The 21,100-nt window shown below is 40.2% G+C and overlaps 2 protein-coding genes across 4 annotated transcripts; one reads left to right on the top strand and one right to left on the bottom strand.

The window, feature by feature from the left end:
* Positions 1-121: 121 nt before the first annotated feature.
* On the bottom strand, positions 122-17,432 carry CUNH1orf112 (chromosome unknown C1orf112 homolog). The gene is made up of 24 exons (XM_042029729.1): positions 17,238-17,432; positions 16,558-16,597; positions 15,768-15,856; positions 14,471-14,575; positions 13,792-13,932; positions 12,643-12,805; positions 12,214-12,298; positions 11,530-11,668; positions 11,009-11,089; positions 10,610-10,674; positions 9,060-9,208; positions 8,377-8,485; positions 7,726-7,912; positions 7,300-7,382; positions 6,872-6,923; positions 6,465-6,554; positions 5,580-5,765; positions 4,775-4,897; positions 3,774-3,869; positions 3,227-3,340; positions 2,697-2,801; positions 1,857-1,937; positions 1,033-1,146; positions 122-726 (listed from the first exon to the last, which is right to left on the bottom strand). Exons 1-24 carry the CDS (start codon positions 17,334-17,336, stop codon positions 541-543), a joined length of 2,682 nt encoding a protein of 893 aa, XP_041885663.1. The 5' UTR covers positions 17,337-17,432; the 3' UTR covers positions 122-540.
* METTL18 (methyltransferase like 18) lies at positions 17,394-19,184 on the top strand. 3 transcript variants are annotated; one of them, XM_042029736.1, is made up of 2 exons: positions 17,394-17,471; positions 17,983-19,184. In XM_042029736.1, exon 2 carries the CDS (start codon positions 18,107-18,109, stop codon positions 19,157-19,159), a length of 1,053 nt encoding a protein of 350 aa, XP_041885670.1. In that variant the 5' UTR covers positions 17,394-17,471; positions 17,983-18,106; the 3' UTR covers positions 19,160-19,184. The 3 variants fall into 3 exon arrangements, with proteins under 3 accessions (XP_041885670.1, XP_041885671.1, XP_041885672.1); XM_042029737.1 differs by having other exon boundaries at positions 17,398-17,471; positions 17,986-19,184; XM_042029738.1 differs by lacking the exon at positions 17,394-17,471 and adding an exon at positions 17,492-17,848 and having other exon boundaries at positions 17,986-19,184.
* The last annotated feature ends 1,916 nt before the right edge of the window (positions 19,185-21,100 follow it).

The following is a 21,100-nucleotide window of genomic DNA, read 5'->3' as shown; positions in this document are numbered from 1 at the left end:
GCTTAAGCACCGTGTTTTTCTGCTCTTAACTGTGACCAATAACGATTATTTTTAAAGGATCACCCTAGAGTGGAGTGGAACCAGCAGCAGAGGTATGGTCAGAGAACAGTAGAGAGCCTTGAATTGTTATTCTTGAGTGTATTTTAAAATAAAGATAAAAACACCTACTGCCTGGTCACCTGTATGTGACAGGAACAAGGTAACTGCTACTTTTACAACAGATTCAAACCTCTCAGTATTCAGAATACACATTTCATGACATTGTATCTCCACACAGTAGAAGAACAAGCAATATACAAACCCACAGCTCAGATGTCCAGTAGTGTCCACTCAAATCCATCAGTCCTTCCAGCCACTGGCTATGGAGGACAGGCCGGCACTGCACCCCTCAATCCATTCTGGCACATGAACCAAGACCCAGCAGTACTGCAGAGCATTGCCCCGTATCACAGATGTTTCTTCTGCAGCACTCCTGGCACAAAGGCACCTCTTCCACCAGGGAGCTGAGCTGGTTTGTTGTCCCCAAGCCCTGTAGAGCACCTACCACAAGCTGTCCCTGAGGGTGGCTATGGCTGTGTGCAGAGCCTCCAGCTTCACTGCAAGCCAGGCTGGGGGGGACCCTTTCTGGAGCAGCAGCTTCACAGCCTCCACTGCCCCCTCCATCGTGCCTACTGCTGCCTTGTACTGCTCCTCAGAGGGGGGGTGACAGGCTTTTTTGGCCACAGGCTGCAGATTTAAGTAAACATGGAACATCATTTTAATACTGTACTTAAGGTATCAGTCTTTATCCAAATGTAAGAAACCCTTAGGTGAAACAGAGCTGCAAGACTCCCTTGTCCTTGTGAGAGTTCTTGCTGCCTGGCAGGCACTACAGACCATTAGGATATCTTACTAAGGGCTGGGAGTGCACGTGTGACCATTTTTCTCAGACCATGGAGGGCAGCCTTTTACCCATCTTAGCCTTTTCAGAGACTCCCCAGAACTGACAGAAATTAACAGGAGGACCCAGATAGCTTAAAGAAGCACACATACCTCTCCTGTTGACTCCAATTCTCCATCCACTTTTAAAGCCTGTGCATGCCAGGTAATCCTTTCTTGCTTCAGGCGTTCTGTTCGTGCTTCTCTCGTCTCTTCCACCTGCCTTGTCTAGGGAGAAAGCCCCAAGAGAGGTAACTAAACCCAGGCAGCATTACCAACCTTCATAGGCTCAATTTATATGCCAGAACAAAAGGGAGGGAGGGAGAGATTTTAATGTGCAGTTCAAAGAATATTATGTCTCACACACTTCTGATCAGAAGATTGAAGTTATCTACAACTTTGGGTTAGCATCACTGGCAGCTATCAGTTCTGTAAATGACCTCCTTGCCAAAAGCTGCTCAGCCAGAGAGCCCTGCCTCTCTTTCCCAGTGTCTGTCCTGCAGCAACAGCCACCTGCTCTTAAGAGGATTTCTGCTGTTTTGCAAAAGGTAATAAGATGTTTCACACATGGTAATTTAGATTTCAGAAACTGATCCAAGAGAAATGGGGAAGGAAATCAAACCAAATCAACAAATCCTGTCTTTTTAATATGTAACTTCTTTCAAAAATAAGAGTGTAATTTAATAAGTATTTTTTGTTTAAGGAGGATAAATGCTTTGTTTTTAAAGTTGGAAGTACTGGAGAAGCAGTGTGCATAGGAATGGCAGTTGTTAATTCTGCTGATTAAAAAAAGTAGAAAAGTTCAACCAGACAGTTTATTTTAAAGTTATTTAATGGTCATGCAGATAATGCAAGTGTAGACCCATGCTGTGTATTGCTTATAGCAGATGTACAGCATCAACTAAGAAAGCAGTAAAATGGTTAAACAATATATGTACCTTAGCCAGAAAATTAACAACTTTGTTCTTAGCTTCTTCAGAATTAAGGCACCAAGGAACAACATCTTCATGTCTTGTTTCCTGTCAAAAATGTTATTGATTGTTTAGTACATTCATGCTAACAAGGGAACAAAATAGATGTTTCTGTGACAGTCCCTGCCCTCTTGCAACCAATCTAAGCAACCAGTGCCTAATCTTTCTTCACTTCCAGCTCCTGAAATCAATTCCAACTGCACTAGCCCTCAGTACTTTTAATGTGCAGTAGCATCTGTAACTAAGATCCGGATTGTGCAGTGAGGAGCAGCAAACATTTAAGACAGGAGAATTTCTGTACAATAGAAGTTAACAGAGTCAAGTGCCTGTGATGCCATGATGATTTTTTGCCTTTTCTTTTATACCCCTTTTATAACTTTTTATAACTTCTGTATTCTTTGTGCTTTTTGCCTACATTCTTGGAGTTGTTTGTTCAGGTAGGAGACTAAACATTTTAGAAGCTTCGTAGTTAGGGATCAGTGTGCCCCAGACCCCAAGGTCCTCTCCAGAACACACTTTGTAAACTAAGATAGAATCATCCAGGCAAAGGTTCCTTGGGGAGGGGGGGCTCATTCGAGCCTCTCATTGGGGAATTTTTGATAGATATGCTAATTACTAAGACCTATACTGTTAGACCAGATCTTTTGTGGGTGTGCATGGAGGTGCATTCGACCTGGACGTGTGCACCTAAGGCTCCTTAAAATAAATACCAAGGTAAAATCTCTTTTTCCCTTCTAACCGTGTTCGACTCTTGATTTTCAAACCAGGAAAAGGCATCACCTGCACCCAGAGTTGTGCTCTTCTCACCTCTGCAAAATGTGTGAACGCCTCCAGTGCGTGCTGGTGAATCAGCCAGGTCTGGTCAGCCAGCAGAGAGGCAAACAGACAGGACAGCTGGGGCACAACCTGCCTCTGCAACAAGAACAAACATCCATCAGTTCCCAAGAGTTAGTTGTGCATATCTCACCATCATGATTTATTATTAAAGAATCACTGTAAGACTGAGGGACAGGTTTGGGAAATGCATGAGTGCTACTGCCCTGTCTGGATAAAGAACCACTGTGAGGGAGGTGATGTGTTCCATTCTCACTTCTTGTTGCTTCTCACCAGTGAGAAAGGACTGGCATTTGAACCTCCAAGCATCTTGTATGCGCTCAGCACCTCTTGATGAAAAATAAATCTGCTGCAGACTATTAATCCAAGACAATTATCCTGGCACTCCTGTAAGTATGTAACGAACTTGATCCTTTAACTGTAGTTTTTAATATATTTAAATAATAGGCATATCTTTTTATCAAAAGACAAGATAATTTCACTAAGGCCACAATTACATTTACCTGTGCTTCTTGTGGTATAAACACCTTTCCCATGGAAGACAGAAAATCCACCATTGCTAGACGGACATGATCCGGAGGATGCAGCTGGAGCAAGAATGACTGCAGTGCAAACACCTGCGGGAGACAAAACCCCAGCAAAGCTCCATCAGACAGACTGCAGGTGAAAACTGTGCAGGCTCATCTCTAAATCCAAACACAGGGAGTTTAGAAACCTGAAGGAGGTATGCTGCACCTCCAATAAAACTGGCCAGGATAAAGCTGCAGGGTGCATTTTAGAAAGAAATGACCATGCTCTCTATAGCACATCTATATATCATAATTATCTTACAAAGGAAAGGGATTCTCAAAAGCAGTGTTAACCAAAATGCCATGTGCTTGGTTTAAAGGCCAGGGAAATAATCAAGGAAGATTATTTTCTTGTTAAGAGAAAGCCAGACCATGAAATAACTCATCTGAGGTTTCAACAAATCACAAAGAACTTGGTTTTCATGTAGTGAATTATTCATAAGGTAGTGTTGGGGATTTTATGATTTTTTTTTTTTTTTACCTGGGTAATCAGTTGAGCATCTAATGCTTGGATGAAAAATTCCGAAAGGTGAAGTAATAAACACAGTGTCTTCTGGAGACATGGCTCATCTGAGACCTTGAAGGGAACACAAGATATCAGTAACATTGCATTTTAGCTCATGAAATAACAACTTAGGAAATGTCAAGTTATAGTAGTGTTCCAAACTTCTTAGCCTGACTTCACATTGTAAGCACTGCATTGTAAGCAGCAGAAGAAAATATTAAAATAATCGTATTGATATTTCTAGGTAGTCATATTGTATAAGACCATTTTCTTTGATTTTTATGGAGAATATTTCTTAACCCTCATCTCCTTCCACCACTCACTAAAATGAGCACCTAAAGGCTATCTGAACTATTTCTTTTCACTTTCAGTTGCCAAATGTCCTAACAGAATGGCTGACGTTGGAAAAGACCTCTGAGGGGGCACATTGTTGGCTCTTCACTCCCACTCTCAAACTTTCTTTTTTAATCTGGAGCATGAAAATCCTGACAATCCTTTCTTCTTTCCTTTATGCAGCTGCAGCCATGAACAGGTACGTGGTCACAAACACATTGCCTGACCCCCTTGGGAGGAGGGTGATTAGCCCTGTGCCTCCCCATGTGCTGGGCTGTGTTCTAATCAAATCACCCTGAGTTTTGTTCACATTCTAATGAATATTAAAATACACTAAGTTTGTAACTGCTATGAATCAAAATCATGTATTGCAGGCTTCTCCTTGAGCAAGTCTGAATCTGACACTAACAGATGGAGTAACAAGGAACCAAATATGTAATACTCAGGAAATTCAAACTCAAGCTTCCCAGAGCTCATGCCTGCCCAACAGATAAACCAGATGAGAGCAGATGGGCAGCACTTGTACACTGTACTTTACTGAAGCAGTCCAATCCAAATAAAACAAATGAGTAACAACAACTTGAGGAAACAGCACCTGCCTCTCCAAGACATGTTTTTACCAGTGGAGCAGCAAATTCTCTTACCTGCTTAGCCTGGAAAAAAGACCAGAACTGACTGAGCACTCCCAAGACAGATGCCTTAAGTTCTGCCTCCAGAGTGTCATCAGCAGAACTGCAGGCAGCCAGCAGGACAGAAAGGGCAGTGTTCTAGGAGAAAAAAATGTGTAAGACCAACCAAAACAAACTACACATAAACCAACCCAAAACCCCAGGCTCATACGAAACATCTAAAATGATACAAGATGGCAAGAAGCCCAAAGTGCTGTGTCAACTGTACAGAACAGTTAATCCAGCAGGACACCAGCCAATAAAGCTTCCAGAGCAGGGAAACCATCCATTACTCCTGTGAGTTTCACACACGCTGCAGGTAATTTGCTGCACTGGCTGGAGAAGTCTGGCAGCAGACACTTCATGTGGAAGCCTCTGATTTCTCACATTCCCTCACCAAGGAGACCAGTGAGCATCTTTCAGATATGATGCTGCATAAAACCAGTCAGGACTTTAAAACTGAAGAGTAATTGTATGCTAAGGTATAGTATAAATCAGAAATGCTGAAGAAAAATACATCTGCTCACCCAGAGAGCAAAGAACAACTAGAGTAACTAATGAATCACAAGACTTCCACTGTCACAGTAGAGGTCCTAAGGTGCTGCATACTACAAGAAAACAACATGAGAGTTCTTGCTCATGCATATGCCAGCCAGGTGGAGAAAAAAGCTGTGCAACAGACTGAAAAGTAAAATTGAGGTGACAGCAACAGAATCCTTGTAGTTTTCAAACTAGAATGTAGAGTTCAAACATTTTTCCAAAGACAAGCAGATCTCCTTACCACAGGTGGGAGCTCTCCCAAGGCACGGCTGCCGTTCAGCCACCACCAGCACCGTGCGAGCCCTGCCGTGCACAGCTGAGATGCCACTTGTATCCTAAGGTCAGGATTCAGGGCTCTGAGAGACACGTGCTGCCACACAGCCAAGTTCTCCACCTCTTCAGGAAGAAACTTATGAGCAAATTCTACCTGGAAACAAAAGATAATAGAAACTAAACAGGCCACAAAACAATTTGATAGTCTGAAAAATGAGAAACCAAAATGCACTGCTGGTTTGCTTCAGATACATTATGTGAAAAAAGTTGAGTAAAATATTTCATTTTTTAAATAAAATCCAACCTTTTATATAAAAAACATTTAAAAACTGCCACCTCCCTTGTCACATATAGGACATCAGAATGATTAGGCAACTGATTCTTTCAGCTGCTTGAAGCAATGGCACCAGTGAGTAGAACAAAGGGCTCTCCAGAGTACACAGAGAGGCACTGACAGGACAGGACACTACTCCTGATACCTGATGTCATGGGAATGCTCACAAACACCAGTCACAGATGCAATGACAGGACACAGTTTCAGCAAATCTGGGGAGTTATGCTGTTTTCATATTTTGTCAAAAAAAGGACTTCACTGATGCCCAATAACACTCTTAGAAAGGTCAATGTGCTTTTCTTATTTTAAAGAGCACTTCTGCAAAAAGTAGGATCCACAATAAGTAATAACTTAGTGACTTAATGACTTTGACTAAGTAATAACAAGTACAATAACAAGTGCAGCAAGTGAGCACTCAATGTCTTGTCACTTCTCCAGAACTGAAAGGGGATATTTTAACACAGGTCACTGATTCAAATCTCTTCTACTGACAACAGCAGATGCTGGTGCTGTACTTGCCTGATGCTCTGGAGCCATCAAGAACAGCATTCGCTTCAGCAGCACACCCAGGGCATAGACCTGGGAGCAGTCACTGGGCCAAGCCTTTACCTGCATTAGGGTAAAAAAGTAATGCACCTCATTACACTAAGGGAAAAAGCACCACTTAGCAAATAAATTCTATACAGGATGTTCTCAGAATTGCTATGTGCAGTCACAGCAGTAACACTGTCAATAAAATAAGCAGGGCATATTGTTTTATATTTTCACTGTACTGCTTCTGCTAATTACTAATCCAATCTGAAGAACTGAAACAATCTCCATTTGGATTTATAAAAAGAATTCCTGTCTTTGATCATTTAGAATCTTTGCTGGTAGCACTCAGATTTAAACTGATGCCAAACTGCAAACATCACTGTGGTTCTTACCAAGTGGGCGATCACATTAACGTGGTGAGCACACAGCTCAGCTGTTCCATACCTGAAACATGAGCGAGAGCAGTTTGTGAATCTGTACTTCCAATTCTTTTACAGACTAAATATTATAAATCTTGTCTGAGAAATTGCCATTTCCTCTAACATATTTAAACTTGATTTGCAGACACAATCTACTTGAGACAACCATTTCAAAAACCAATTACTAAATAACAGAGAAGCTATGTTCATCTTGCTTGCAAGAATGTAAAAATGGCTAAGCCATTTCTACTCCTAATTTTCAAAGTATGTTCTGTATCTGAAAATAATCCAATTCTGGGACAATTCTGTCTTACAAAAATCTCTCTCAAGGAATTAAGTACAACAACAAAATGAACTGGATGTGTGGAAAACCTGCTTGACTTGTAATAGGAGCATCTTACCGGGCAAGGAAGCACCACGAGTCCATTGCTAGCAGAGATGTGATCATACTGGAACCCAGCACAGCATCCAGCAGGGCACACTCCTGAGGAGAAATGGGAAAATTAACACAATTTGAATACTGCATAAAAGAAAGCACTGAACTTTTATAACGACTTGACCTTCCCTCCTGCGAAAGAGCACAAAAATTGCCAAAACCACTAGGTCCTCAAGAACTTGTAGGAAGCTTTATTTTCCCCTTTCCCACAAGTGACATTTGCTGTATAACTGAACTCCAGTCACGTAACTGTGTCACAGCTGATTTCTACAGAACCACTTCCTACCCAAGCATCTCTCCAGAGTTACATCATTAGAAAGAACCCATTCTTTTTAAGGAGCACCTATGCATCACAACAGCTGAAGAACTGATAAGCAAAACCCAATCTTACCAGCTGAGGGAAGTATGATGGGAGTGTGGAAGCAATGAAGGAGCACAGGTGGACACAGACATAGTGATAGAGGGTGATGGGAACTGCTGGCTGTCCGGTACTGACCACCTCTGGCAAACGGACAGGGAGAGAAAGCTCCCCACAACATTGCTGGAAACTGAAGAAGAGAGCTGAAAACAAAGACAGGCTGCAAGGGGGAAAGAAAAAAAAACAAAAAAGAGAACAGCCTGGTTACAGATATGTAAGTCCCATATCCTGCAAGCAACATCTGTATTAAAAAATCTTTGTCTTTGGCCAGAAAAGATGGCAATAACTTCTGTGCTTTTACACCAGATTATTAAAGGGTTCAGGCATAAAAGTGTGAGATTTTAACTTAGTGAAGTATCAATGAATTACACACATATCCTTCTTCCTACCCTGCAAGTACTCGAAATACCATTCCTTTCCTGCAAAAACAAAGACATCTCTGGCTCTGTAGCCTTCACTCCTGAGGCAATGAACACCAGATCCTATTTGTCTTGGCATAAGGATATAAATCCATAGTGACAATTTTACTGTTCAGTTGCAAAGGAAACTCAAACAGCTGAGCCCCTTTGTTTGCCTGTATGGAACAACTGCTGTGGTGAAGTACAACCAAAACCTTTTTAGTACCTTTTTCCTGTGTTCCAGAGAGTTTGCACTTCTTCAGGCTGAGAGGACAGCTTGTCCATTATGGTAAGCAGGAGGAGACACTGGGGCAGCTGCTGCTCAGGAGGGAGACCTGTAGAAGTTTGGGTTTCAAATGTGAAGTAAGTTGGATGGATATATTTAGTGTGTGTGTAAACTGGCTTTTAAGCAAGTGTATAGGCAAACTGATGAGCTATCTCAGAATTGTGATATGTTGGTCAGGGCAGAAATCAGGGAGAAGGGCTTATTGAAACAAAAAGCTGATACTTTTTCAGTTTGAAGGCATTCTACTTTTCACAGAAAATACTTAATTTAGGAAAAAATAGCTGTCTTCCCCCAAAAACAGAACAGCAGAAAAATTTCATCTTACTTCGAAAGTTTGTGGCAAATGTGGATTGAAATTATGCAAAAGAGCAGAATTGATAGGATTGGTGTTAACCAGATTAATATTGCAGTTGTTATGAGTACTTTGGAAAAGATGAATTCAGCAACAACATGAACTATCCATTATAAAATCCATCCAAGTTAGCATGCAATCAGTTCTATCACAGTACTTACAAAAGAACCAAAGACAAGCAAACGAGTACAGAATATTGCTTATGGTCCAAAAAGCCAAAATGTCAATCCTGATCCCTCGGACAGCACTGAAAGCGGTACTTTCAACCCACCTAACTTTTCACTTAACACTTGCTCCATGAAAGGACTAAAGGGAAGAAGCTGGTTGATCAGAGGGTCCAGAGCCACAAGAAAAACCCGGGATATTTCATCTTGATGAACTTCCAAGATCTCTGGAGCATAAAGACTGTGAGGAAATTTGCTGACGGGGAATAAAAAAAAAAGAAGTTTAATTTTCTCAGTAGCATTTTCAGCAACACTACTTTTCTCCAAAAGAGCTACAAAAAGGCAAATTCATTATTTCCTTGTTCCTGTGAAATAAAAGACAGAAAAGGCTCCCCATTTGAAAATATCTTTTATAGCCCAAGAGTTACAACTCGGCATTCAGTCTTTAAAATAAGCATCATAATCCACATTTTACTAAACATTTAAAGAAAACCTTACAAGCTCACAGAAAATGTATATAAAATACATAACATCTATTAGAAGAAACACACCAAATCACAAAGAGTTGAGCGAAAGGAAAAGCCAAGAAAAATGCCTTTATAAACAATTTGACAGTCATAAATGTGACGGCACTAATTTAACACACGACCCTAAAAGGGTATCACAATTTCTCTGAAGAGCAAAAAAAACCTTGGGCAATAAAAGAAAAAAAGAAGCAATATGAGAAAAAAGCAAGAGATCATGAAATGAAAACCTTCTACTCTTGCAGCTTATAAAGTCAACTGTAAAAACGCTACCTTCCTACTCAAAAATCCTGCTCAGTTTCCCTGAGTGAATAAAAGTTTACCTCAACCTTCCACTTGAGAAAGACCTACAAGGTAAGTAAACTTAGAAGAAGAAACTCATAAAAAAATATCCATCCACCCAATCTTGCAGTGGAACATGCAGTAAACTCAGGTGCACATCTCACCACAGAACCTGGTTTGAATTCCAAAAAAAAAGGCCAAAATCAGCCTCTGATTTCATAATATAAAGAATTACCAGTACAAAGTCTGTGTTTCCTTATGCCTCCCCATCACTGCAGCAAATAGAACAAAATTTTTTGAAAGGAAAGTGATAAACCACTTGCAGACATTTATAATTTATTATAAGACCATCTGCTTCCAGAAGAACCAAAGTCCTTCTGTGAGACTTCACAAGATTATTAACACAACAATAAAGCTATGAAAAATTTTAGGATACTCTCTTTCTGATCCCCTCTTTCTCCAGGACAAGTTTTTCCATACTTTGTCTTAAAGTAGAAACAATCTGTCAAAAGGCACTGCTGAGAACTGCATTTAGTCCTAGAATTTTTTTTCCTGCATATTCTACAGATAATTTGTTAATAAATGTTGCCATAAATAGTTGCAACAAAGTTAAACGTTTGTCATTACGGGACATGCACAGTACTGATCAGGAAGGGGGTTTAGGTAACCATGTAACACAAAACCGCATAATTTATTAAAAAATATTTTAGCTTTCTGCACATGAAAAAAGATAGCAACAACTCTGGAATGAGAACTGCATTTTTACATCTCAAAATATTTGTAATTTAAGAATACAATATGGAAATGTTATTAAGACACTATCAATAATAGATTATTTGTATTTCACATACCTGTATATCTGAAGAAAGAGCTGATGTAACTGAGAACAGGAGTCAGAGAAGCAAGCAAGAAATTCCTGCAAAAGCCATCAATTTTGAGTGATACTTTTAAAATAAAATACATGATTAATTACATTAATTACTGGACATCTCCTACCAACTACTCAGCGCCACTGCATGAAACAACCTGGTTTAGTTTATTTTCCTGGGAAGTCCAAGCAGTAACCCTGCACAGGCTTGTGAGTATTTACTGGTGGAAGAACTACGAGCAGGTGATGTATGGATGTTAGTTACACGGCCCATATGGGATAGCCGTAAATTGTTAAGATATTATGCAGTACAAAATTATTCCATTTGCAGACCAGAGGCTTAAATTTAATACTAACATAGAATTCAAGTATTAAAACATACCTTGGTGTAGTGTACAAGGGAGTTAGCAAAGAACCTGCACAATTTGACTGTCTTCTGGAACAGCCTGACGTCAGTGCCCTCCTGTCCAAAAGAAGCAGTTCTAAAACTTAATATAGAGTAATACACCAAAACAGGAAGTTAGATTGCTAACCTATTTCACATTTGATTCTCTACAGACTCTGCAGCTAAGGGGGAAAAACTTTAAAAATATTCAGTATGTATGCTTCAACATTTTTAGAGCAATATTAAGAATTTGATTGACCTTGGGATATTGTCAGTTTAGGAAATAAAAAAAATTCTTACATAATTCTTACATAAGTGAAAACTTAAGTGTCTCAGTAAAACATTCTCAATCTACACAAAGTTATGGGCCTCACATTCATGTGGTTTCACAGGTGTTTTGCCTACCACATGAAATAAAACCCCAAAAAACCCAAACCAAATTACTCCAAGTGATAATACAGCACAAAGAATTTATCCTCCTCAAGTTCACTGGCAGCTTTGGAAGCTTTTTAATTCACCTGTATCTCTGACACCTTCATTTGCTCAGCCAGCTGCAAACAGGAGTCAAAAGAAAGAAGAGTGTCCTTGCACAGGCCACCAAGGATGTCACTGTGTTTCAGGTGGCACTGAAGCAGGGAGTGATGCTTCAGGCTTTGCCTGAAAGACAGGAATATAATCAGGTATTTAATTGTCAGAAGTGATCGTGCAATGAGTTCCTACAAATCCAAGCAACTAATTCTTCTATTTAGGCTTTTATTCAGCAGTGATTGGTGCAATATCCATGTACACTGAAAGCAGAAACTCAGAGAGAACAACTCTCCCCATGGCCATGGCTGAAACACAGGGGAGAGGCAGGACGGAAGTGCAAGACAGACAACTCAACCCAAAAACGTCTACAAAATTGCAGGTCAGACCTCTTAATATTATTTATTCAGACAATGGTGTTTTAAATTTTCTTCTGCATTGCAATACAAAAAGTCAAGTTTCTATTACTTTTCATACCAATTCCTACCTACTTTCACTGAAAGTGCTTTAATATTACCTCCTAGCTAAATTTCTCAATTGTTTCTAAATTTACTTACTAAATAGCTACATTGAATTCTCTAATTTTAATTTTATTAGAAACTCTGAACACAAAGCAATTGAGATGTTCATTATTTAAAATGATAGCACACTAAAATCCGAAGAGTTCCATGACATACTTGATTATGAACTTCCATGTATTGGCATGAAGAGCGTGGTCCATATTGGAAATTACAGAGCAGATCTCTAGCACAGTGTGGATTACTAAGGAAATAATAACAGCAGCAACAGAGTTAAATCAGTTTATGAGTTCACAGCAATCCCAAGAGAATACTAAGAGAATAGCAGCACATTGACATGAATTGGGAAAATGGCTCAGCATTTAGGTGTTGCCCCTTTCCTACAAACCTACACAACATGCCCCATGCCACAGAGGAAGCTTCAGGAGAAAAATGGAAATATTTCAAGCTTCAAAATGCTCCTTTCTGAAAGGCTGGTCAGGACAGCAGGAACTGAGCACACTCAGAAACTTGTTTTAAAATTTCAAACATACTCTCCATAGAAAAAAATACTGAGCAAGACTAAGAAAGTATTAAATCCAAATATACCTGACACCATATATGTGATGTCATCTTCAGTGGAAGCAGACCCTATGGAAATCAGATCAACCAGTTCCATCAGCTGTTTCTGAAGGGAGTAAGTTTCCTTAAACATGGCTTGTAGGAGGTCAGAAATTAAATGCAGGTGCCCACAGTACACTGATTCACTGTCCTGAAATGGGGAGGGAGAGGTTTATGAAAGAGTTCAGGACTCACAGCCTGATTTTTCACATGCTGAAAACATCAAGAGCTTCACCGTACATTTCTCTGGAAAAAAAACAAGGCACAGATATACCTACTTTAACTCAATTTAACTCAATAACACAGCCCCTGACCACTCAATATAAACTGCATTCACCTGCAGCTCGTGGACAACTAATGAGGTCTGACTGGCTCTTGTGAGTTTTAGGGGGCTCTGGATTAGACCTCTATGTATGAACCTAAGATCATATTTCTGAACCAAACAGGACAATGTTAGCAATAAAGGAAGTAGCATTCCAAATACTTCCCAATACTTTCATATTAGAATTGCTAGATAAAGGTATGGCACCTGAGTTTGAGTCCTGACTTGGAAAACTGATGTAAATATTCCCATAAGAAAGACAAAAGTGAAAATGAAAGACATCCAAAAGTTAGTGTGTTCTTACAATAATCTTATTTTATTTTCAATGCTTAGAGGGGATTACTGTTGCATCTGAAAATCCAGATCAGTCCATATCTGAAACTGATACACGCTACTCACGGTAACCAACCTAAATCTGCTAATCTCAACTTTCAATATGTTCTGGAACTTCAGAAAAATAAGGTAGGTCACACCATGTTTGTAGCCATTTGTAGCTCTGAAAATACTGCAGCCATCAAGGCTGCACAGATCTCTCAGAGCACTCTGCTCATGAGCAGAATGTTCAGTTAACACTGATGCAAAATATGGAAATAGCCCAGTCTGAGCCTCTCACCAGCAGGTCAGATTTGCTGGGCAGACAACTGAAAAATCATCTTTGTACTTGTGCACTAAGTGCATTCTGCAAACGATTTAACAACTAAAATTTAAAGAATAATAATTCGACAACAATATAATTTCAGAATAGGATCTTCTTATAAAGTGTTTCCCAAAAGCCAAGGAGCGTAAGGATTTTTGTGCTTCCAGCAGAACCTTACCTTGCAGTGTGTGAAGGTGCTCTTTATCACATAGAGGACGGAGGAAGGGAGGGAGCGGATGCTCTGCAGGGACACGCACTCCTGCAGCGAGCACACGTAGCGCACACAGCCCGTCAGAGTCTCCAGCAGCTGCACCATGGTCTGAGAGCAAGGATGAACAACATCAGGCTATGCTGCTCACTCCTGCAATACCTCCAAAAGCATCTTTTCTTAGCTGAAATGCACCGAGATTTTTATGGCATTTAAAGTTCACTGCTATTTGCATAAATAAGTAACTTGTTAAAGATAATAAAGGTCCAGAGCTTTTCTCCGATACCATATCGTCTGTGAAAACTTCTTACTTCTTTGACTATTGTTCTCCACTTACAAAAATTTTAAAACTTAGAATGAAGTGACTGTATAAACAGGCGCCAGATTCACTCTTTAAATATGGGGATTCACATTCCATCTGCAATAGGAACTTAAGCAGAATTTGAGATGATTTTTTAAATTATTATTAGCATCACATGCTAGATGTAATCAAATCATTCACAAAATGTTAACTGAACTACAAAGGAAGATTAAATTACATTTTAAACACCAGTAGCTGGCAAAAACATTCTAAAAACACTTTAATAGTTTAGATAAAAGCAAAGAGTGATGTAAACATTATTTTGACAGCTTATGTGATGGGACTTGCCTGTAACAGATTCCGTACAGTACTGCGTAACTCTGTGCCCTGGCTGGTCAATCCTTTGGCCTCGCTGGATAATTCACACATCAAGTTATCAAAGAACTGTAGAGTCTGTCAGAACACAACAAAACTGAAACATTGTATTTACAAAGGTACCCATGCAAATAGTAACACCATGGCATGGAGGCACAGACAGAACTTACAGGAGAAAACACTTTCCAGCATTTCAGTCACAAAGCATGATATAACAAGAAGCGAAAATCTTCTACATATATATATTATAGACAGAAGATATTATAGCTTTTATTTCTTCTGAAATCTGTTAGTAAAACAAAATTCTTAGCTAATTTGCTTGAAAAATATATACCTCATGCTACCAAAGATTTTTTACTTAGTTAAAACTGTATCATTTAAAAAAATATTTTCATTTTGTCTCAGAAAAATTATTTATTTGTTGAGAATGATTATTTACATTTTGAATACATTAAAAAAATAAGTCCATGACATACAAACAACATCTATTTCTACTTTAATTAAGGTTTTTTGGATATCTGATGAGTGTTACTGTTGAGACTGCAAAGACAGTGAGGTGCTTCTGGGCACATGCAGGATAAACATGTGGTACAGTGATTCTTTTTCAGGATATGCCTATTGGGAGATAATTTTCTTGTAATCTCCAAAATTTGTTACTTGAGATAAAGTAAGAGAAATCCAGTGGCCCTTTTTACTGGCTTCTTAAAATGGACAAGCTGAGGCCCAAAACTTAAATCAGTAACTTGGCACCGCTTTACTTCACTTAAAACACAAGTACTGATTTGAATACAACTATAGCACAAAAGTCTCCATCATTTAATCAGAAAAGAAAACATGTGTGAGGTCAGTACAGTCTAAAACTTTATTCACTATATTAATTCACAAATTTCACAACATTTATTCATGGTATAGGAATGTTGAGTTCTTCAGTTTACTTGTCCTGAAAAGCTACCTCTCATAAAAATTCTCCACCTTGGTCATTCTACAAAAAGCCCAATCTTCTCAAAAATAAATAAAACCCAAGTCTATTGCTGAATATAGAAAGCAGAATTGTATATTTGATTCTCTCCCTACTGTAAAGGATGAGAACAATCACAGAAACAATTCAACACAACACTGTGAAAACTCTTAAAGGGTAAAATTTCAGTTTCAATTTTTGTATCTCACAGAATAATTACATTGTGCAACTTCAAAAAAAGAATCACTGCATTCAAGCAGGTTCTAGCACTGGACTGACTGACAATTTCACAGTTAACTGGAGCTGTCCTACCTTAGGTAATACTTTAGAGAAGAAAGTTCCTTCCAAATCTTCAAGGCTGATATGTGGCAAAAACATTTCAGTCAGGATCCTCAAAACACCTGCAAAGAAAAAAATTTACAATGTGTGATTATCAGAAATATACAGCAACCTTGGAAACAAAGAACTGCAGAAAGCAAAAACAGATCAGGTACTTGATTTTGAGAGAGGCAACAGTTGCCTTATCTGAAATGCATGACAACACACATGCATTATCTGAAAAATCAAGTAACTGTAACAGCTCCAACATGCACAAACCCATTAAAAATAGCAGCACGCCTGACTAAACTTAGTTGAAGGCTGAGCACAACTGCCAGCCTAAAGATCTAGTATTTGCCATATTCCAAACTGCAAATAGTTGCACATTTTATAATGTAACATAATATGCAATGTAACAGTGAGTTTTAGCAACACTTCTAAACAGTTACATATGAGCCTCATTTTCTTTTAACTATCAGCTTTGTCACCTGGAAGATAACAGCCCAAAAGACAATAAAACACAAGATAAAAAGCACCCTTCTTTCATGTGTTTAAAGATCAGAAGTAGCAGAAAGGAAAAAACAGCCTTACACGCAGAGCTTCGATAGGGACTTTTATAAAGCTTATTCAACATGCAGTTCGTGGAATTTGCAAGGTCCAGCAGGATTGCTGAAGACTCTGAAAATCCCTAGTTGTATCAGAAGTATTTTAAGCACTGCAGTGATTATAATGCAGTTGCAATACAGGGCTTCACAGGAAGAGGCACTTCTTAGCCATTACTTACGAATATGCTCCGTCCAGTCTTCAGACTCTTGATACATTGAGTAAAAACGTTAAAGAAAATCAAACTTGTTCTGCTATAAAGGTTATCTTTAAAGGACCTGCAGAAGCCACAGTGGCTTCTCTCACTCTGTCTCATATATGTATGAAATTGGCAGGGATGCTCCATAACCAAAGCAGCCTGATAGGCCAGAGTACCCACAGGACGAGAAAAGCATTTCTGCAATGTATTAGAAAGTAAATCTTGAGGGTTGGTTTTGGTTTGTTTTGTTGTTGTTTGGGTTTTTTTTGTTTTGTTTTGGTTTTTTGTTGTTGTTTTTTTTTTTTTTTTTTTGGTGGTGTGTGGGTGTGGGTTTTTTAGGGGGTTGGGGTTTTTGGGGGGCCGGGGGGAAGGGTAGACGAGGGTTGCGTTGGGGAATTATCTACAGCGCTAAATGAACCACACACGATTTTCTAGATTCTATGACTCTTTTATTTCAGGGAAGGGCTGTACTCGTCTCCAGCAAAATTCCCTGTACCCGGCATTTCTATCCTGTGTCGGCCCCTCACAAAGGTTCCATCACTTTCCCTCACACAGATTTGATTGAACCGTGGAGCACTGAAGGATGCACACAACCCCCACACACCCCCTCACCACTCCTGTGCCTTCCCGCAGCCCCCCAAGAGCCCTGCTGGGAAGGATATAAGGAGCCGGGGCAGGACAGCGGGCAGCTCCCGGCGGCAGAGCTCCCAGTCCCAGTCGCCAAGCTCCCGCAGGAGCAGCTCGGGGTCTGTCTGGGACATGGCGGCGGCCGCGCTCCCCTCAGGACGGGGCAGCGGCGGGAAAGGCGCCCTGCGCTCCCACAAGGCTCCGCGGCCGAGGAAGCGGAAGCGGCTCCACGTGGGAGAAGGGGAGGACGGCTCCGCCGGCAGCCGCGGGTGGGTACGGGCACGGGGCAGGGAAAACGGGGTGGGAAACGCGCCCGGAGCGCCTCGCCCGGCCTGCGTAGGAGCGGAGAAGGGGCAGCGGGGCCACCCCGCGCATTGGGTTTGCGCCCATTGAAAGGCTGAGTCTGAAATGCGAGTTTTAGCGGAGTTAGCAGCTGTCCTAATTCCCTTGCCTTCCCATACCTATGGTATGTGAGAGGGGGGCGGGCACCGGTAACGCTGTGTTTTCATAAATTTAAATGGTTAGAGAGCGGGTTTTTAAAATCCCAGAATCGTTAGGGTTGGAAGGGAGCTCTGGAGATCATCCGGTCCAACCCCCCTTGCCAAGGCAGGGTCACCCAGAGCTGGTGACACAAGGACGTGTTCAGGTGCGTTTGAAATGTTTCTAGAGAGGGAGATTCCACGACTTCCTGGGGGAGCCTGATAATGAAAATCAGGATGCTATAATTAGACGGTTTGTGCTGATATTAGTGATACATAAAACTATTTACTCTATTTCCAGCAGTAATTCACCTGGCTCTTTGCAAGACATCTGATACTGCACCAGGAAAATACTCTTTCCTGTAACAATACCATAAAATCTGGCTGTAATAAATTAAGCTTTTTTAAAAGTGTTATTCCTGAAAATGGATTTTCGATTTAATTTTGCTGTTGATGAACACGAGAACAGTGAGGCAGATGCTCACTTCTTGGTGCTGTGCTCTCCACAACACAAGCAGGAATCCACAGAAAAGAGCAGGAAAACGGCTGATCCTGCAGCAGACTCCAGCCCTAAGCTGGGTACTGATAAGCACCAGAATGAGACAACTTCAAAGAAAAAGCTCTGTGTGAAAGCTGCCAAGGAGCATAGTATTCCCGAAGATCTCAACAAAGTATTGGAAAATAAAGTCATGGAAACAGTATTGGACCTGTCTTACGTAAAGTTGTCTGTATTGGAAATTATGTGTTCGGGTGACACCGACAGAGAAGGCATCGTGTCCAAAAGTGTTTCTTCTCACTCTGATCTCATCCCAGGAGTCTATGAAGGAGGACTGAAAATCTGGGAATGTACCTTTGATCTCATGGAGTACTTTTCTGAGGCTGAAATAGAATTTACCAACAAGACTGTATTGGATCTTGGCTGTGGGGCTGGATTGCTGGGAATTGTTGCTTTAAGGGGTAAAGCTGACAGAGTCCATTTTCAGGACTACAACAGCACAGTGATTGATGAAATAACCTTGCCTAATGTGGTGGCCAACTGTATTAATGAAGGCAGGAGGATGGGCAGTGGGAAGGACAGAAAAGCCAGCAAGACTCCTTCAAAGAGAGCCAGAAAAGCAGAGGGCTCACCTAACGTGCTCAACAGATGCAGATTTTTTTCTGGAGAGTGGTCTCAAGTCAGCCAGCTCCTGTTAAGCAGCAACAAACCCTTTTCAAAGTATGACATCATTCTCACCTCTGAGACCATCTATAATCCTGACTACTACAGTGCTCTGCATGATACACTAGCTGAGCTCTTGGATAAAAATGGCTGTGTGTATTTGGCAAGCAAAGTGCATTATTTTGGAGTTGGTGGTGGTATCTATCTTTTTGAGAAATTCATTGAAAAGAAAAATGTGTTTAGAACCAATATGGTTAAAACAATTAATCAGGGTCTGCAGCGATGCATTATGGAAATTGCTTTTAAAGATTCCTGTTAAAATTAAACTAATCCTTCAAAAATAACTCAAAAGTGTTTTAATCCTCATATCTCTTTGCTTTTTCCTCTTGTTATTCTGGTTTGACAAGTTAAGGATGTTGGTTGTTGAAATGTTTGACAAATTCTGGTGTCTGACTAGAAGTGAGGGACTTTTCTGATGTCAACTTTGCATAGAGATCTGCTTAAAGCAGCACCTTTTGATGATAACTAATTGTAATTTATTTGTGTTTAAAGGTTAAGCAAGTAGTTGTCTCCAGCCAGACTTTCACATTCTTTGTCAAGACCAGAACTGTACAGCACAGGAATGACATACATCACATGGGGATGACACAGCAGTGACCATGATGTATTGTAACTGAATTAGATACAGTTAGCATCCAAAATTAGTGCAAGAGGCTTTTCTCAAGGGTTGGGTGGTTTAACTGCAGCCGGATTCAGGCAGGGAGCACACACCTCTGAGCTCTGCTGCTTTGCCAGCAGAGGGGGATGTGATTGTAGTTATCACTTGTGTTCTACCCTGCTGGGGATCTCAGAAGTCCATGTAATACTTCCATGTGTAACGCACACATGACTTTTTCAAGCCTTTTTAAAAGTGTAACACAATACTTACTACTGTGGTCTGTGAATTTTCACATTCAGATTCTGACAGAGGCTAAGAAAATTTTGCCAAGGAATTAGAAAAAGCCACACTGGTTTAAAAGCTAACTTCAAAGAATATTCTACCCAAAAATAGGCTCCTTATGCCAACTAACCAACAAGCCTACAAATGAAATACTGGAGGATGCTAGAACTGAGCTTTAGGAGACAACTGGAAAAGGAGATAAACTGTGCTATTAAATAGGACTTTAATTAGATTGCTGTACTGTTTTAACAAGATTTTTCCAGAAATTAACTGCCCCATTTTCAAAACTTGCTGGGGGTACTACTGAACATCCACACCTCTTCAGTCTTTTCACAGCAGTTTGGCAGGATAGAAAGCACTCAGAAAAGCCTGCATACAAGGCACTTTCATCAGCTGAAGATAGTGATGCTGCTGAAGAAATTGCCTTACCAAAAACGCAAACAAACCTGAAGAACTACAAAACCTGGTCTTGAGTGCTGTCACCAGCAATTCAATGAAAGAAAGAAAATCCACTGCATGTTTTGTCTTAGCCAAAACCAGACAAGAAGCTATTACACAGCTTATGTCATCATGCACTGCTTTATCAGGTACCCCTGCAGAAATAGAAACTTGGAGACAGCGGCCACTGCAGTAAATTGGATGCAAGGATACTCAGTGCAGAGCAGAAGGAACAGCAATCTGATGGGATGGAAAGAAACTTATTACAGCAGTGATCTAAATCATTTTAATTATGGCATCAAGTTTCCATCACTGAAGATGCTGAAACCCCAAGGTTCCTATTTTAATCCTGCTGCTATTAAGACAGAGTTGTAAAGGATTTCCTGTACTTTACAGGAGAGCCTTACTACTGTTTCAGACTATTTTAAAGGGATGCTTTGGAAACTACTGAACTTGCCCTTTCATAGGGCAGGAGAGGGAGGAAAAAAGTCAGTTTTGCCATGACCGTCACTGTGCTTTGGAATTTTTCTGCACCAACTCTGAAACTTATTGACAATAACTGCTGACTACAGCCTGAGGAACAAAAAAAGTTTTTGCTTTGGCAGATCAAGAAGGTACTGTTAACAGCTGGGGTTTTTTTTTGTCAAAGCAGAAAAGCTGGAAACAAATGGATTACCATTTGTCATTTTTCAAACTCAGTCATAAGACAAATTATGGTTTGCACAGAACAGGTTGTTCTACACCTGCTAGGTCTAGTGCAGTTTCAGAGAACCATACCTGAAGTAATAAGAAACACTGGCCACTATGACAAAGAATATGGTTAAGAACAAGAATCTAATTTACTTTTTGATGAATAAATGAAGGTGCTTACAATATTCAACT

This window comes from Corvus kubaryi, unplaced genomic scaffold, assembly GCF_017639235.1.
Source record: "Corvus kubaryi isolate FWS band 111438036 unplaced genomic scaffold, C.kubaryi_AGA036_p1.0 37334, whole genome shotgun sequence".
Lineage (NCBI taxonomy): Eukaryota > Metazoa > Chordata > Aves > Passeriformes > Corvidae > Corvus > Corvus kubaryi.
This window is presented reverse-complemented; position numbering and strand designations above follow the sequence as displayed.

Bases quoted from the DNA above. Each gene is read 5' to 3' on its own strand.
- CUNH1orf112 (XM_042029729.1), bottom strand. From the start codon at position 17,336: ATGTCCCAGACAGACCCCGAGCTGCTCCTGCGGGAGCTTGGCGACTGG. The intron at 11,669-12,213 runs GTATGTCATGGA...CCTGTCTTTCAG, and splicing joins ACATGGAAGTTCATAATCAA to GCAAAGCCTGAAGCATCACT. The intron at 5,766-6,464 runs GCAAGTACAGCA...TTTTGTTTCCAG, and splicing joins TGATGGCTCCAGAGCATCAG to GTAGAATTTGCTCATAAGTT.
- METTL18 (XM_042029736.1), top strand. From the start codon at position 18,107: ATGGATTTTCGATTTAATTTTGCTGTTGATGAACACGAGAACAGTGAG.